The sequence below is a fragment of the Aedes albopictus genome, chromosome 3 (genome assembly GCF_035046485.1).
Source record: "Aedes albopictus strain Foshan chromosome 3, AalbF5, whole genome shotgun sequence".
Taxonomy (NCBI): Eukaryota; Metazoa; Arthropoda; class Insecta; order Diptera; family Culicidae; genus Aedes; species Aedes albopictus.
The window spans coordinates 422,298,069-422,314,252 of NC_085138.1; the positions used below are offsets into that span (position 1 = coordinate 422,298,069).

The 16,184-nt window shown below is 41.1% G+C and overlaps 2 protein-coding genes across 7 annotated transcripts in view; both read right to left on the reverse strand.

Annotated features, from left to right (window-relative positions):
* Positions 1 to 14,031, reverse strand: part of LOC109410639 (lysophosphatidylserine lipase ABHD12) — a 50,518-nt gene extending 36,487 nt beyond the window's left edge. For 5 of the 6 annotated variants that reach the window (XM_029875759.2, XM_062856374.1, XM_062856373.1 and 2 more), the window contains exons 1-3: positions 13,844 to 14,031; positions 6,344 to 6,574; positions 41 to 278 (exon numbers count right to left, since the gene is read on the reverse strand). In XM_029875759.2, the coding sequence (XP_029731619.1) occupies positions 41 to 75 (35 nt within the window). In that variant the 5' untranslated portion in view covers positions 76 to 278; positions 6,344 to 6,574; positions 13,844 to 14,031. Of the gene's footprint in view, positions 1 to 40; positions 279 to 6,339; positions 6,575 to 13,843 lie in introns of all 6 variants that reach the window. The other variant, XM_062856371.1, reaches the window with a different exon arrangement.
* Positions 14,032 to 14,528: 497 nt separating this feature from the next.
* LOC109410641 (cytochrome b-c1 complex subunit 7) lies at positions 14,529 to 15,399 on the reverse strand. Its single transcript, XM_019684165.3, has 3 exons — positions 15,243 to 15,399; positions 15,017 to 15,064; positions 14,529 to 14,926 (listed from the first exon to the last, which is right to left on the reverse strand). Exons 1-3 carry the CDS (start codon positions 15,277 to 15,279, stop codon positions 14,679 to 14,681), a joined length of 333 nt encoding a protein of 110 aa, XP_019539710.1. The 5' UTR covers positions 15,280 to 15,399; the 3' UTR covers positions 14,529 to 14,678.
* Positions 15,400 to 16,184: the final 785 nt, after the last annotated feature.

Sequence of the window (16,184 nt, forward strand, 5' to 3'; positions counted from 1 at the left end):
ACACACAAAAAAAACAAACGCTTCACAAAGTATTATTCACCTTTTGAGTAGTCGCCGTCGAATCGACAGGTACATTCTGAGCGTCGCGACCGCTGACGATTAACTAGCCTGCCAGCCAATGTTGAAGAAAGCAAGCAGTTCGATGTCGATGGTGCTGCCGCCGCCGAGTGAGCAGAAGTTTCGCTCTCGCGGGAGAACCTCGCTGATGATGAGACCGGTTTTGCGGCGTTTCCTCGAGCGCGCGTGGACTAGGTACGATGATGCTGAACGGTCGCGAACTTGAATTAAAATTGCGATTATTGTGCTGGTATAACTAGGTATAACTATGTGGACAGGTACTGATGCACTGCGTGAACTGCTGCTGATAACCGCTTGATCGAAGCACAGTGGCCCAGGAGAGTGATTGTTATGGGACAATTTAGTTTGTTAACGCCCTAAGCATCTCAAAATAGATCGCTTCAACAGTAATCCAAAAATGACCCCACGAATGATCTTTAAAGAAATCGAGGAAGGAGTCCCTGGAAAAATCTCTTGAGAATCCTTGGACAAATCCTTGAATAAATCCCTTGAGGATACTCAAAAAAAATCCTGGAAGAATCCCAGGAGGAACTCTGGAGGAACTCCGGGATTAATCCTTAGAGATATCACGTGGTTTATGATTTCTTTCGGCCTGAACGGTCTGCAAACAGCAAAAACTGATTTACTTTTTATCCGACGGTTTCTGTTCCTATTAAACCCTTTTCAAGTAGAGGAACTTACGTATTTTCGGTAGTTTAGTTATCTTCGTCATGGGGGGTTTTGTAATCTGTTGAACTCAGAGTTGGCCTCATATTCTTCCTAACCACGCTGAATTATATGACCAAGTTTCAGGAAATTTGGCCGACAAACACCCGCCATTACGAAGAGAATAAACCAGCCAATAATACCCAAAGTCACCCTATTATGAGCAATTTTTTTAGTTATCGATGTATGCTCATCATTATGCAAATGAAGATATCAATACATTTCCCGTAACGTGGGTAGATCACCTTAGAACGGTGCGTTGCGGTGTAAGATCTACCAAATCAAACTTTGATCTTGATATTTATATTATTTATAAATATTCCAAGATCAAAGCTTGATGTACTTGTTTGTGTTTGTGTAGTATATATGTTTCAATGTAGCTGTTAATTAACATTTTATTTCAGAAGGATTCAGGTAAATTTATCATATAATACATATAATATTGTAAAAATATGTAACTGTGGCGAGCGTATCACTAATATGTAACTTACTCGACGTACGATGAGAATATTACTTTATATTTCAGATTTTCAACCGAAGAATCTAGTAATTCAACCGAAAGCCATTGAGATGACGAGGAAACGGGCAGATAACTGATTTGAAGCAGTCTAACAATGGTGTGCATGAACGTTTACCTTTGGAGTGTACCCTAACAACACCCAAATTCCCGTGACACCTAGGCCTAAGGAGAGATCGTAGAGTTGTCTACATCTTTCTTTGGCGTAGCTAGGGGGGGTTCCAGGGGTGCCTGGCACCCCCTAGAATGTATTTGGCACCCCCTAGAATTTTTCCTTGATATTTGCCTAAAATTAAAATTTCACACGATAATTCCAACATTTATTTATGGCGCATTTGAACAAAACTAAAGTTACAAAACTACAGTTCCTTACAGGCAGTAGCAATTGTCATCTGCCTAGACAGAATGAAGGATGCAATAAGTGATGCAATAATTTAAAAACATGGAAATTCCTAATGCCCTACACGGGTAGATAAGGTGGGAGGTAACTCTAATAAATGAGAATCTTCACGTGAGCTGCAGTCTCACTTTCCGTTCTTTGGCTGATCTGTCAGCTTCCCATGTTGCATCTGAATTTCCTTCCACAATCCCTTTTTCAGTTTCTTTGCAAACTTCTCTGGCAACTCTATGGCAATTTCTTCTGTAGTTCTTTATGATTTCATTGTATTTATAATTATTGCTTCCGAAAATTGTTTCGGCAATATATATATGGCAAATTTATTCGAAAATTTCTTAGGGAATTCCTCTGGCTGTATCATCGATGATTTTTTCGGCGATTCCTTTGTGATTTACTTCGGTGTTCAGCACTATCTTTGAACATTTCTTTTGTTATTTGTGTGGAAAGTTTTACAAAAATTCCTTTAAGATCTTCGGCAATTTCATTGGAAGCTTTTTCGGCAATTCCTCTTAAATCCCCAAGGCAGTGTAGATTATTTTTGGATTTCCATGGGAATTCATTTTACATTTTGTTTTGTATATTCTTTGGGGATTTTTTCAACTATTTCTTTGTGAATTTCTTTGGCCATTTTTTGCAAATTCTCTGACAGTTCCTTTTGAAAATCATAAACTCACAATTTACAACGGATTTCCAAACAATAGCCGAAAAAAGGGAGTTTCCGAATCAATTTGCAAAGAAATTCTCGAAGAGATTCTCAATAGAAAAAAAAACGAAGAAATTTCCAGAAATTACATAAGAAGTTTTCAAAACATTGGCAACTGTTTTATAAACTTCTTAATAGGTAATTTTTATGGAAATTTATCCAGCATTTCTTTTGGAAATATCTCAAAAACTCTTAGAAGAACTATTAAAGCCATTCCTAAAGAATTATGGAAGCTTTTCGAAGAAAATGGGATCTGAACCAATGCTAAATTAAATTGCCATATATATTTCTAAGGAATTACCGATGAAATTTCCATGAAAAGTATTAGAAACATTTCTCAGAAAATAGGTCAAAAAAATTTTGGAATAAATTTCCAAAGAATTGCTTGAGGAATTTTCTAAGAAATTACCGAACAATTTTACAAATACCATGCCGGAGAAATTTTTAAAGGAATTGTTGGCAAAATCATCAAAGAAATTTCTGATGGAATTTTAGAATGAGTTCTAAAGGACATGCCGAAAAAATTTTCAATCAAATTCTGAAGTGATGTTCGAAATAATTCTGAAATAATTGCCAAAGATTCTTTCAAAGCAATTACCGAAAAAGTTCCTAAAGCAATAACAAAGCCGTAGTGTGGTCCCATGGCGCCCTTAGCAAGCGTTTATGTTGGCGCCGCATGACAATTAGACATTGTTAATTTGCTTAATTTGTAGTTTTTATTTTTATACAAATTTTCTTCGAACGTTTTATTTTGTTGTTTCAAAGAACATAATTCCTTGGATTTTGTTTTTGTTTCCTTATAGTATTTTTCATTTGTGTAATTTTTGTAGCAATTTCAATTGAAGTCACCCAAAAATTATCTGAAATCTGTTTCTTTTATTCAAGTACATATAGGTACAAACACATTTTGCATTCCAAGAATCTCACTAAGACCAGCTCAATAATTAGAAATAATAATTCAGATTCATAATATAAATAAATTATGCATCATTTTCTACAAGAAATCTTACAGTATTTTTAAAAATATTTGTTTGTTTTGTACTCAATTCAGTTTCACGGGCTTTCAGGAATCCTTCAACGATCTATTTTACCAATTATCGGGGATTAGTTAAATTGGTTTTACCAGACTTTTTCCAAAAAAAATAGCAAAGGTTTCTTCTGAAGTTAAATCAAAATATTTCTCAGAAGATCTGTAAGAAAATTTTCAGTTATCATTTGACAAACCATGGACATGGAGGAATAACAGGAGAAATTCCTGATAGAATCCCTAAAGAGGTTTTTGTTCTCTGGAAATATTCCTGCTGAAATCATTGGATTAATTATGCAAGAATCTCTGAAGGAATTTCTGCAAAAATATTCAGAGGAATACTGGATAAATATCCTGGAGAAATTTCAGCAAGAATGTCCAATTAGATTCATGGAGTAACTCTTGCAGGAATTCCTGGAGCAGTTTGTGAAGAAATGCCTGAAGGAATATCTGTAAGAATTTGTTAAGAACAACAGGAAGAATTTAGGAAAGAACACATGTAGTTGGAAGAATTTTTAAAGGAATCTTTGAAAAAGTTTTTTAAGTATTTTTTGGAGATTTAGAAAAATCTCTAAAAGGTTTTAAAAAAAAAACCCTGAGGATTTTCCTAAGGAATCCATGAAAGGCTTTCATTAGAAACCATTCGAGACATTTTGGATAGGTAGATTTTCTAACGAAATATCTTGAGAAATTTCTGAATGAATTCCAAATTAACGATTTTCTGGAGGAGTTCATATGGAAATTCATGAAAGGTCTGTTAGCGGAATTCTAGCAGAAATATATAGAGAAATCATTAGTAAGCATGGGACAATTTCGGAATGGATGAGTTTCTAAGCGATGTGATAGATTTCTTTAGATGACTTTAAGAAGAAATCTTTAAGCGAATTTCTAATGAAAGCCGTAGAAAATTTTCTAAAATAAAATCCCTGGAAGAATTTCTGAAGGAATTCTTTGAATTTCTTATGGAACCTCTGCAGAATTTTTCATAGGAATTTATGGCGGAATTATTGAGAAAATCTATAGAAGAGTTCCTAAGTACCTACCTAAAAATTAAAGATACTTTTGCAGGAATCTCTAGAAAAAAACCAAAGAAAACTTTGGAACTCTGAAAAAATTGTGGAAGTTATTCAATAAAATTCATGGAAAGATCTTGGGACAAATCCTTTGACTAATTTCTGAATAAACTTCTAGATAACAGCCTGAAAGCCTCCTTGGAAGAATTCCTGATGAAACTTCGAAAATATCAAGAAAAATCTGTAGAAGAATTTTTCATTCATTTTTATAAGGACCCCTGAATGAGTTTCGGAAAGATTTATTAGATGAATTTTTAAAAAATGTTTCAATGAAACCTGTTGAGAAAATTTCTGAAATATTTATTGAAAGATTTTCTGAAGGAAATTTAGCAAAAAATTCTGAAGAAATAGAATACACCTACTTGGTAAAATTGGTGAAGTAATTTTTAGAATATAAACATTTATTTGGGGGAATGGCAACAAAAAAAAACTCAATGGTAGTTCTTTTTGGGTGAAAACGACCTACAAAATTCTGCATTTGCACTCTTGTCACTTTTGCCAAATTTCTATTAAGCGCAAACAAACATTTACTGGAACAGTTGTATGAACTGAAAGAGCATCATTTGATTTTTCTTTCATTTGAAATACTTTTAAATCACTGAAAAATATTCCATTAAATGCCAAGAAAATCCTCGAACGTAGCCTCAAGTAAGTTTTGGAATTTACAAAAAGAAACTTTCACTAAATTGTCGAAAGCTTATTGATTATGGTATGCTCAATAAAAAAAACTGACATAGCTTCTCACAACAAAAAGGTATCTGAAATCTGAAGAATGCTCGAAAAACTACTAAAAAAATCCAAATGATTTGTTGATGGAATCAAGAAAAAAATGCCAAACAAACTTCTCAAGAGATTATCGAAGAAGTGTTCATAGTAATTACCGATGAAATTGTCAAAGGATGTGCCGAAAGGTATTTTGTAAATGCAATGCCATGCAATTGTTTTGCAATGCAATACAATTTCTAAATAAATTGCCGGGAATATTCCCTGAGAAATTTCCGAAAGAATGTTTTGCAGAAAATAAAAATAAACTAGATTATTAGGTCGAGTTTTGGAACTAGTAAGACACATGGTCTTACTAACAGGATGCTGTAAGAAGCTGAAATTTTGACACTGGTTACAGAAAATGTCTGCTTCATACAGTATTTCATTTACCAGATATATTTTTGTGAAGCTTAACAACGCGACTCAGGATTGATTTCAATTTGGTGTCTTTTACAAAAAGTTTGTAATTTAGCTCAAAAATAATGCGTTGATGTCACCAACACGATTTGACGCAGTCGCGCACATCTATTTTTTAAAAATGCAAACTGTAAGCTTCTGAAACTGGCACCCCCTAGGCACCCCCTGGGAAAAAATCCTAGATACGCCAATGCCAACTAACCATCCTTTCCCTTTCCTCAGCAGTCGTAAGGACGTGGCCAGGACAGTTTTCGACCATTGGAGGATTGCGTCAGTCTTGTCCAAGAGTCAGAGATTAGTCCCAAATCTTTGTGCTTTGGTTCGGACGGGAAGGAGGCAACCCTCATAACAACGGTCTAGGACTGTACCACCTACGAATTTGTGCGACTCGCTTAATGCTAATGCTAATGCTAATGAAGATATCAATGCATGCTTATAAATCATGTTTCGTCTATCCAGGCGCCAACGCAATAATCACCTTCCTGGACCACTGTGCTCCGGTTGATAATGTTCTTATGTTTGTGCAAAAAACATAAGTGTACCGTATCAATAACACATTTTCTCTCTCCTCGGGTTGTGTGTTATGAGTCCGCGCTCGCTGGCGGTTACACAGCAGATCAAAGTCCACGCCATGTAGAATAACAGTTCTTTCCTTACTTACTGTTTGTCGTTATTCGATGTTCGAAGGCAGACGCACGCGACTTGATGTTTGGCTATCTTTCGCGTAGAAAACAAACGCGTAAACAAATTACGGTAATTGGTATACTGATTTGGCTTATTATAGTCGACGACTAGACGGTATTCAGTCGGTTCACAGGTCAATTTTCAGCATTATGCAGCTTTGGCGTAATTTGTTTTGTGTCAGTACTTTTATCGAATGTAGTAAAAATCGCTGTAATGAGAGAAACAAAACAGATAATCAGTTTCATGCAACTCAATGTCATATTTAAAAATATAGTAATAGTGAACAAATTCTACTAAACTATATAGACAGGATAGAATTTAATCTAGTAATGTTCTTTTCTAATGTTATCTAGCAATCGAGGTTGCCATGATTTGCGTTGTGTTGGTCATTTGTTGGGCTTGTTTGGCCAAATATTTGTCATGTCTAATGGGACCTTAATGCTCTACAGTGCGGAGAACCTTTTTTGAAAATTCTCCATAGTAATTCCCATATAAACCTATTTTGCTTTTAGACCACCATTAAATCACCACCGATATGGCTGAAAATTTGACAGGACTCTAGTTTTGTACCAAAGATTGACGTGACGCATGAGGTAATAAACTATAGAGGATGAATGTCGCTGGCGTCGCCTCCGCAACATCTCTTGCTGGCGAAGATAGTGAGGGATATAAGTGTCAAAGCGAAAAAGTATGTAGTTTGACAGATAGATACCCGGCATGTTTGCGAACGAGTACAAAGGGAACAGCAGCAACATTCGTCCTCTATAGTTTATTAATTCTATTATGAAGACTCATGATAAGCTCTCGGATAAGCTAAGGAATAAAATAATATGCGAAAATCTTATGAAACTGTAAGCGACATGCAAACCCCACCAATGCCTGCGCCATCTCATCGTTTGAGATCCAGGCCGCATCACCATTCTCATTTAGCACTTTCTCCCGGGTCAACAAAAGCCGCATCTTGAAATTCCAGATGGCATAACTCTGGTCGTTCATTTTCTAAATCGTATCCTTCGTGTCGGCCATTTTGTTTCTGGCGCTACGCACTTTTCTGTCCCTCGATTGAAAAACAAAATTCACGAGTCGCGACGAACTACCGAAATTAAACTATCACGCAACTGGGCCCATAACCTATTGGGACTGGAGCATGGAATTAAAACGCAGTAATTATTTTAGTAAAGAAAATAAAAGAACTATTTTGGACAACGAAGCCTCGCTAGTTTTTTTCCAACAGGTTATGGGCCCAGGGCACACTGGTGGTGGTTCGGGAAGCGAAGAGACCAAAATACGATGAGGCGGCCAATACCCGATGAGGTGCCAATATTTGTTGAGAGATACCGAGAGGCGGTGATAGGACCAACACTCGGTGAGGTTTGATGACCGTGTGGGATCTGCGCTGGAACCAAGAGACAGAGAGCTCTGGCTGATCAATGGAAGCTGGAGCTGGATGGCAGAAGGTACTCGGGCGGAAGACGTTGTTACTAAATACCCGCTAGCATACTGACTAAAGCCCAGTTTACGCCGGGAGTGGGACTAGGTACATCGGGAGAAAAAGCTTAACTGATCAAAACGTGCGAGAATACATTTAACCTTCCAGGACGCGCGCCATCAAGCAGCTGAAACTGCACCGCGCTCGTGCTGTATACGACGAGCGAGGTTTTTTGGTAGTGTTGTACTTTTTACAACGGCGCGCGCGCTGAAGGGTTAAATGCTCTATATTTCCTTACATTCGCCTCTTCTCTGAGCCCTATCTCTCCTATCTAACTGGCATTTGCTGCACTTTCTTACGACTATGCTATAATCTAGCCCCGGTGACGAACGACGAACTCATTGCAATAGCGAAGTCGCTTAAGTTGAACAAGGCTCCGGGTCCGGACGGTATCCCGACATTAGCCATCAAGACGGCCATCGAGGCTAAGCCTGACATGTTCAGAATGGCTATGCAGATGTGCCTAGACAGAGGCGAATTTCCGGAGAGGTGGAAAAGGCAAAGATTGGTTCTACTGCCCAAACCCGGGAAGCCACCTGGCGACCCGTCGGCATACAGACCTATCTGCCTGCTGGACACCGCCGGAAAACTGTTGGAACGGATCATTCTGTCGAGGCTGATGGTCTATACCGAGAAACCCGATGACTCTGGTCTCTCGGATAACCAGTTCGGCTTCCGGAAGGGTCGATCGACGGTGGACGCTATTAGGGCTGTAACCAAAACGGCCGAGATAGCGCTCCAAAAGAAGCGAACAGGAATCCGCTATTGCGCGGTCGTCACGCTGGACGTTAAGAATGCGTTCAACAGCGTCAGCTGGACCGCCATTGAGTGCGCAATACACCACCTAGGAGTCCCGGTTAGCCTATGCCGGATATTGGAGAGCTACTTCCAGAATAGAGTGCTAATCTATGACACCGAGGAAGGCGAGAGGAGCTACAAAATCACCGCAGGGGTACCGCAGGGGTCCATCTTGGGCCCGGTACTATGGAACGCGGCGTATGATGGCGTATTGAGGCTCAAACTTCCACCGGGCGTAAAGCTGGTCGGCTTCGCCGATGATATTACCCTCGTGGTATACGGCGAGTCAATAGAGGAAGTGGAACTGACAGCAACTCACGCAATTGGCATAGTGGAGGATTGGATGAGGTCGAGACGTTAACTCGCGCACCACAAAACGGAGGTGGTGGTGGTAAACAACCGCAAGTCTGAACAGCAGGCAGTGGTCACCACAGGTGGATACACGATCAACCAGACGCGCCAACTTGGACAAATTATTGGGGGGGCAAAGCCTGATTTTTCTGATTTTTTGTATGGGGAAATCGAAAAATTGTCAATTATTGGGGGGGCAAAACCATGCTTGCCCCCCCTAAGTTGGCGCCTATGCGATCAACTCTAAGCGCTCACTGAAGCAATTGGGGGTCATGATCGACGATAAGCTGAAATTCGGAAGCCACGTAGAATATGCCTGCAAAAGGGCAAGCATGGCGATAATGGGATTGTCAAAGATAATGTCAAACAGCTCGGCAATAGTCTCGACTCGAGTAAGCGTAAGCTGCTCGCGGCAGTAGCGGTCTCCATACTACGGTATGGCGCCGCTGCATGGTCGAAGGCGCTAGTGGTTAACCGAAACGTGAAGCGACTTGAGAGTACCCACAGGCTGATGTGCCTTAGGACGCGGTATGTGTGCTAGCGGGCATGATGCCCATAGCTTTAGTGGTGGCAGAGGATGAAGAATGTTTCGAACGACGCGGCATAAGAGGCGCGAGGCGTATCGCCAGAACCTCGTCTATGCTGAAGTGGCAGAGCGAATGGGATTCCTCCAGCAAGGGTAGATGGACACACAGGCACATACCGAGCGTGTCCAAGTGGACGAGCAGGCCTCATGGCGAGGTGAATTTTCACTTGACTCAATTTCGGTCAGGCCATGGGTGCTTTAGGTGGTATCTGCACAGATTCGGACACGCAGGCTCCCCCGCATGTCCGGAGTGTGCAGACTGCGACGAGACCGCGGAGCATGTGCTCTTTGAATGTCCACGTTTCGTGGAGCAAAGGTCGAGTATGCAGGAGGTATGCGGTAGAGATATCACGCCTGACAACATTGTTGAAAGGATGTGTATGGGGGCGGACAAGTGGGACTCCGTTACTTCCACGGTTTCTCGAATCGTACTTGAACTACAGAGTAAATGGCGAGCCGAACAACAGCTAGTTGAGTTGGCCCCCCTTCCCCATCCAGGAGCTTGAGTTCAACGGGTAGTCTAAGTACTAGCCAGGACCCGAGCCTCCAGGGGAGAGTGACCCAAGTAACCAAAAGTTCAGATAAAAGGGTACTTTATAAGCTAAGCAGCTTGTTCGAGGTCGCTCATTAGCCTTCTAAGCAGCTTCATTTTTAAGTAATTTTGGAACTTGAAAGTTCACATAAGCACGCTGGATAGCCTTCTAAGCAGCTTCTGACAGAACTTTGTCAAAATTCATGCAGAAACAAAAATGTGTTTCAGAATCACACTTTGTTGTTGGGGGTTTGTGATTCACGTCTGGAAATTGCTATGTACTGATAATTATATTTTCACATATGTCGCTGCTATGTAGATTTGAACTGGATCCTCCTGCGTGATAGCCTGCCGATTTACCGCTGCGCTGCTGAAGACACTTGACAAAGTCAAGCTAACTTCACTACTGTACAAATGTGCAAAACTAGCTTCCGACAGAAAATCGATTCAAGTCAGACTTTACCTGCAGTCCACTCAATCCCAGCTGTAGTACTGTGGTAGAGCGTAGGGCTCTCACGCAGCGACTGTCGGTTCGAATCCGATGGGCGGCAGTTTTTTTTTTGCTCAAGCCTAGTATTCATTGATTTGATAAATTCATTTTTGTCTTTTATTCGTGTACGCTTAAACAATTGTTTTCTGTAAAAGAAATAAATTTAATCTTCATTGAAACACAACGCTACTGAACTGAACTTCTATGAACTTGAAAGTTCCGACAAAGTTCCGACATAGCATCTTAAGCAGCTTTAAAGTTCCGCGAAGTTCAGATAAAGTTCCGAATGGAACTTTCTGGCTGCTTAAGAGGCTAACAATTAGCCTTGCCGGAACTTGTGACCGAAGTTCCAGCAAGGCTCATCGTTAGCCTCTTAAGCAGCCAGAACGTTCCGTTTGGAACTTTATCTGAACTTCGCGGAACTTGAAAGTGCATTTCGTCATGGGAAGCGGAACTTTTGGTTACTTGGGTGAACAACTTAAGGCGGTAGCTGGTGGAACGCTTACGATTAGAGTGTTCTCATGTACGGCCCCCCCCTTCTCGAAGTCATCCCTAACGGGCGTACCGCGAAGGTAAGGAAGAGAGAGAATGAGTTTTTAGTGGGTCGATCCCCACATCACCCGAGGAACCACCTCTTGGGTATCTGTTGCAGATTTTCTCATTCTATAAAAAAAAATGCTATAATCTATTGGTTACGACTCACGGTTGCTGACGTACTGTCGCTGCCTGCTCTAATCCTGGATGTGATGCTGTGCCCACTCGAGCTCCATGCAAGCGGGGCTCGCCACACCATTCGCTTCTTGAACGAAAACGGTGTTCGTTGTACGTAAATCGGGTCCGAGTCGGTTCAGCGCTCCCGCAGCACGAATGGGATTGCGGTTCGACTTTGTCGGCAATTCGCTGCAACTGAAAGCAGCGTCTCTCAACAAGAAACGGAATCAATCCACGATGATGGTGCGGTCGGTACACCATGATGACCATCCATGATGATCATCCATGATGACAAGAAAAAAGCGGACAAAAGTGGATAGGTTACACAAAAATATGGAGTCGACTATGACGAAGTTTTTGGGCTAGTGGTGAAACAAGTAACATTTCGGACCCTTTTCTCCGTTGCAAGCCGACAAAATTTTCTGATCAAGCGCATGCAGATGTCAAGACATCTTATCTGAACAGAGACCTGGAATAAACTGTTTACATGCGACTGCCACCAGGCTACACATCTCACGAAGAAAGCCTAGTGTGTCGGCTGCGAAAGGGGTTGTATTGACTAAAAAAGCCGCTCGTATCTGGAACTACAAATTGGACGACGTGCTCAAGCGCTTAGGTTTCGAGCCAGCAAACAACGACAGTTGTCTCTACGTCAGAAGCAGCAAAGGTAAGCTGGCCTACATAGCTGTCTCGTTAATGATTTCGTTATAATGTGTGAGACTGAACGCGAATACGAAGGCATCATCAAGCATCTAAACCAACATTTCACGGTGACATCTCTCGGGGACATCAAATTCTTCCACGGTATTCAAGTCACGCGATCAGAGGAACATGTTGCGCTGAACCAGAAGAGCTATATCCGGAAGCGATTGGCCAGGCTTGCTCATGAAGATACGAATTCATCCAGCATCCCGTTGGATTCCAGCCACCTACATCCAAAGGAGAAGACACCGCTACCCAACAACCACCAGTACCATTTCGTGGGCAAGTCGTCGCCAATCAAGCGTCACCCTTTCGTTCATGGAGCCGAATACGTAAGCTAAATTTGACTAAACGTGCCAAGAAGCGTTGTGACCGCGACAGCTACTTCGAGGTTTTGCGAACACCAGGATTTCCTGTTTGATAAATAATATCCTCTGACTGGAGCGGAAATCGACCTCTCACTCTCGTAGCATCCAACATATGCCTGGATGTCTGACGATTCTAGTTGCACGGCTACGAAGACCACAAATATAAGGCCTGAAGTACACAAGGTCAAATATTTGACAAGGAAAGATCTCAAGAACCAACATCCGTTTGACACTAATGAAAATTCGATCGAGTCAAACAAGATGTTTGAGCATTGGTTTCTTTTTCGACAAATATTTAACCCAGTGTACTAAGAGCTTAAGATAACATTCAGCTTATTAAACAAATATTCGTTCTGTAATATTCCCATCGACAAAAAATATCAATTCTGGAGCGTTCTGATCCCGTTTATTTATCGCCAATTTAGGTGTATCTCATGGTCTAATTAGCACCCGTATGCAATTTAGTTGAAACAGGAACACGCTTCCTGCCTTCATCGTTGCTTCTAAAATTTAAATGATATACAGCTAGAAGAACTGTGTATCTTATTTCTATTTAGATGTACAGAACATTTCATGGGGTCTCCTGTTAGCCTAGTGGTTAAGGCTGTGGATCGCCAATCCGGAGACGGCGGGTTCGATTCCCGTTCCGGTCGGAATAATTTTCTCGACTCCCTGGGCATAGTGTATCGTTGTGCTAGTCTAGTCTCACAAACACAATACACAAATTCATGCAATGACAGGCAAAGAAAGCCTTAATAACTGTGGAAGTGCTTAAATAACACTTAGTTGAAGTTAGGCAGGCCAAGTTTCAGTGGGAACATAGAGCCATACAGAAGAAGACGAAGAACCTTTAATAGGATGTTGGCAAAAGCTCAGGATCTCCTTTTCAATTTTTAGGCATATACCTTAAGACTTTGACCATAATATGATAATAAAGGTCTAGACTAACATGTAAAAAAGGATGGAACAACAATTTCACGCCTCAGCTTCTTTCGTCTGTTCTATGCGTCTTTTAAAATATTTATGTAAACTTATCCCGTTATCAGATAGAGGGTAGTCTGCTCTACCTGCTGTTACTGGTCAGAGATAATTTAGGTATGTATATGAATAATGGGAAATGCGCTTAGGAGTACCGGGAGAAGCAGAGGCTCGCAATGGTTATTGCGCCCTTTTCAAATGTTAGTCGAGGTATCTCTTATTTCCAAACATCCCGGATAGAACCCAGAAACTACAAGAGCAAGACATACAGGTTCATAACATTGGCTGAATTGAAATAAATCAGTAAACGTAAAATGTAATGGAAACTGTTTTATATTCAGACTGGGCAAAGAACTATACTAGCAAAAAATCACATAATCAAACTCAATCATCATCACTTCACTTTCACTCTAATTAAAACAAATTTTGTCTGCTTTGAAAAGAATCGGCACGGAACTCGTACAACACTTACCGTTCGATGGACGCACAATATTGTCTGCAAATAACGGAATCGTTTGTAGTAAATACGATGGATCCCGTTTTGGCACTACTATCGGCACGGCAGGTTACTATCGCCCACGAAAATTAATGAATGGAATCTCTTGCAGCCAATCAAAAGGCCAGGATCCGCCCGACTCGAATCGAACCGCAGCGCAGACCAAGGAGAATACATTTTACTAAGGTGGCGCAGATAAACATTGCAAACCACTGGTTGTCTCTTCCACTCTTCTGGTGTTCTTATGCAACTAAAATAGTGACGTCACTATTTCAGCTCCTTAAGAACACCAGAAGAATGGAAGAGACAACCAGTGGTTTGCAATGTTTATCTGCGCCACCTTAGTAAAATGTATTCTCCTTGAGCGCAGACCAGCACCGACCGCGATCAAAATAAACAACAGCTGTGCTCCGCACGCAACTTTGACATTCCTTCTCAGCACATGATTCGTGTATGTCAAGTGTTGCCATCATTGGTGGCACTATTCACATCTCCATGTTGGAAGCAAAATTTGTTAAAAATCACAAATTTTGTTCTGATGAAATCGAATTTTAGCTTCAGGAACAAAACCCGAAATTATTCAATCTAAAATTAAATCTTTTAACGAGTTTTAAATCAGTAATCAAGAAAAAGCCTAAGCACAAAAACAAACATCACAATCATACGTTCCAGATTTCAGTTTATTATTCCCCTAAGCTTTGATTCATTTCCGCGGGACATCCCCCTGCGGAAACCCCCCTAAAACGGTGCATTTACATTCCAACAGTAATAGTGGTACGGCTGTTCGCGCTTTTCAAGCACATCCGCATCCTTACTTGTTGGCCTCCCACTTGGCCATCTCGTCCCGTTCGCGCTTGACCTCCTCCAGGTACGGTTCCAGATACTTGGTGTCCTCCTCGTACTTGGTCCACTGCTCCTTGGGCAGGATGGTCTTGGTGAGCGAGAGGTGCAACGCCCGGGTGATGCGATAGTTGCGTTCGTCCTTCAGCTTCTCCGGCAGGCGGCGGATCGCCTCCTTGACGTCGTCATCCTCGTACAGGCAATCGTCACGGTGCAGACCTGGAATTGAGTGTAGGCAACAATGATTGTGAGGTTAGGCGGGGCAAGTGTTTACGCTTTTCGCGTTCCGATTGGCCGAGTTACACTTACCGTACTGGTTGAATCCGGACAGGTTGTACGCCCACCGACCGAGAGCCGCTGAAATCGGGGAAAATGATGTTTGATTAGTATTTTAGCTTCAACTAGCAAATTTGCTGAGCACAACAGCACCAAAACATTATGTAATTTTTCGCAAGTGGCAGGTGAAGCAGTTTCTGAGTCATTGGCACTCTTATATCCGAAAATTCGGCGCAAAACTACTGTACGGGATGCTTACAAACTACTTGGGGTCCTTTCCTGGCGACGTAGGACATTTTTAGCAGCGGAAATTCCGGATTTATTCACAGAAGGAAACGATACAACTTCTACACACTTTGGTGGAGGAAAGTTCTACAAGCGAAATCGGACTGAAACTTTTGACAGCAGCAGAAAACGGAGATGTCAGCTGTTTGACGTTTTCTTTTTCTTCAGCAACATGCGATGCTCGGTAGAGCGGTATTCAGCGGAAAATTGGCAACGAGGGATTTTTTTAGCGAACGGATCGGGTTCGGGATTTATAACGGAATCAATCGTGGAAATTTATGAATGCGGTAACAAATTTTGAAAACGACGTATAGGGTAACGGTTGAATTTTGGACCCCTAGAGGACATTGGTTTGAATTTAATTCAAAATCAAACAGATTCAGAGGGTATTTACACATAATGATGATGTTAGTATGTTCGTAAAAGCCTCCACTGTCCGTTAAAAATACTCACAAGGTCATTTCTGGCTGAAAATTTGATGAAAACAACTGATTTTGTAAGCATCAGTTTTCACTGTTTTGGACACCCCAATATATTTTGGACCCTCTTCTGAATATATTTTGGACACCCGGCATTTAAACTCGTTTGAAACTATTTTGGAAGAATTTGCCGCTTGAATATGCTGGATCATATCCTAATTACTTGATTGACAAAGGCTGATTAGACGAACATTGCGATTTTGATGCGCTAGAATGATAAACGTTTTTGTTTACATCTGCAAGTTTTCTCAGCACCGCAATCTCGTTTTGTAAACATGATGCGACACTCGCACGGATGACGAGATTGGCAAAAAATAATTTCAAGGCAAATAAGGATATTTCCAATGAGGAAATGATTGCTGCCCGTGCAGAGCGATCTTATTTAGCAAATGATTCTAAAAATTTCCGTCTTCTCATCATTAAACCTGTGTAAGTAG

Excerpts from the sequence above, each read along its gene's own strand:
- LOC109410641 (XM_019684165.3), bottom strand. The coding sequence starts at position 15,279 with ATGTCCTACGTCGCCAGGAAAGGACCCCAAGTAGTTT. Across the intron at positions 15,065-15,242 it reads GAAAGGACCCCAAGTAGTTT|CGGCTCTCGGTCGGTGGGCG; the intron begins GTAAGCATCCCG and ends CCCCGATTTCAG. Across the intron at positions 14,927-15,016 it reads GTCCGGATTCAACCAGTACG|GTCTGCACCGTGACGATTGC; the intron begins GTAAGTGTAACT and ends ACTCAATTCCAG.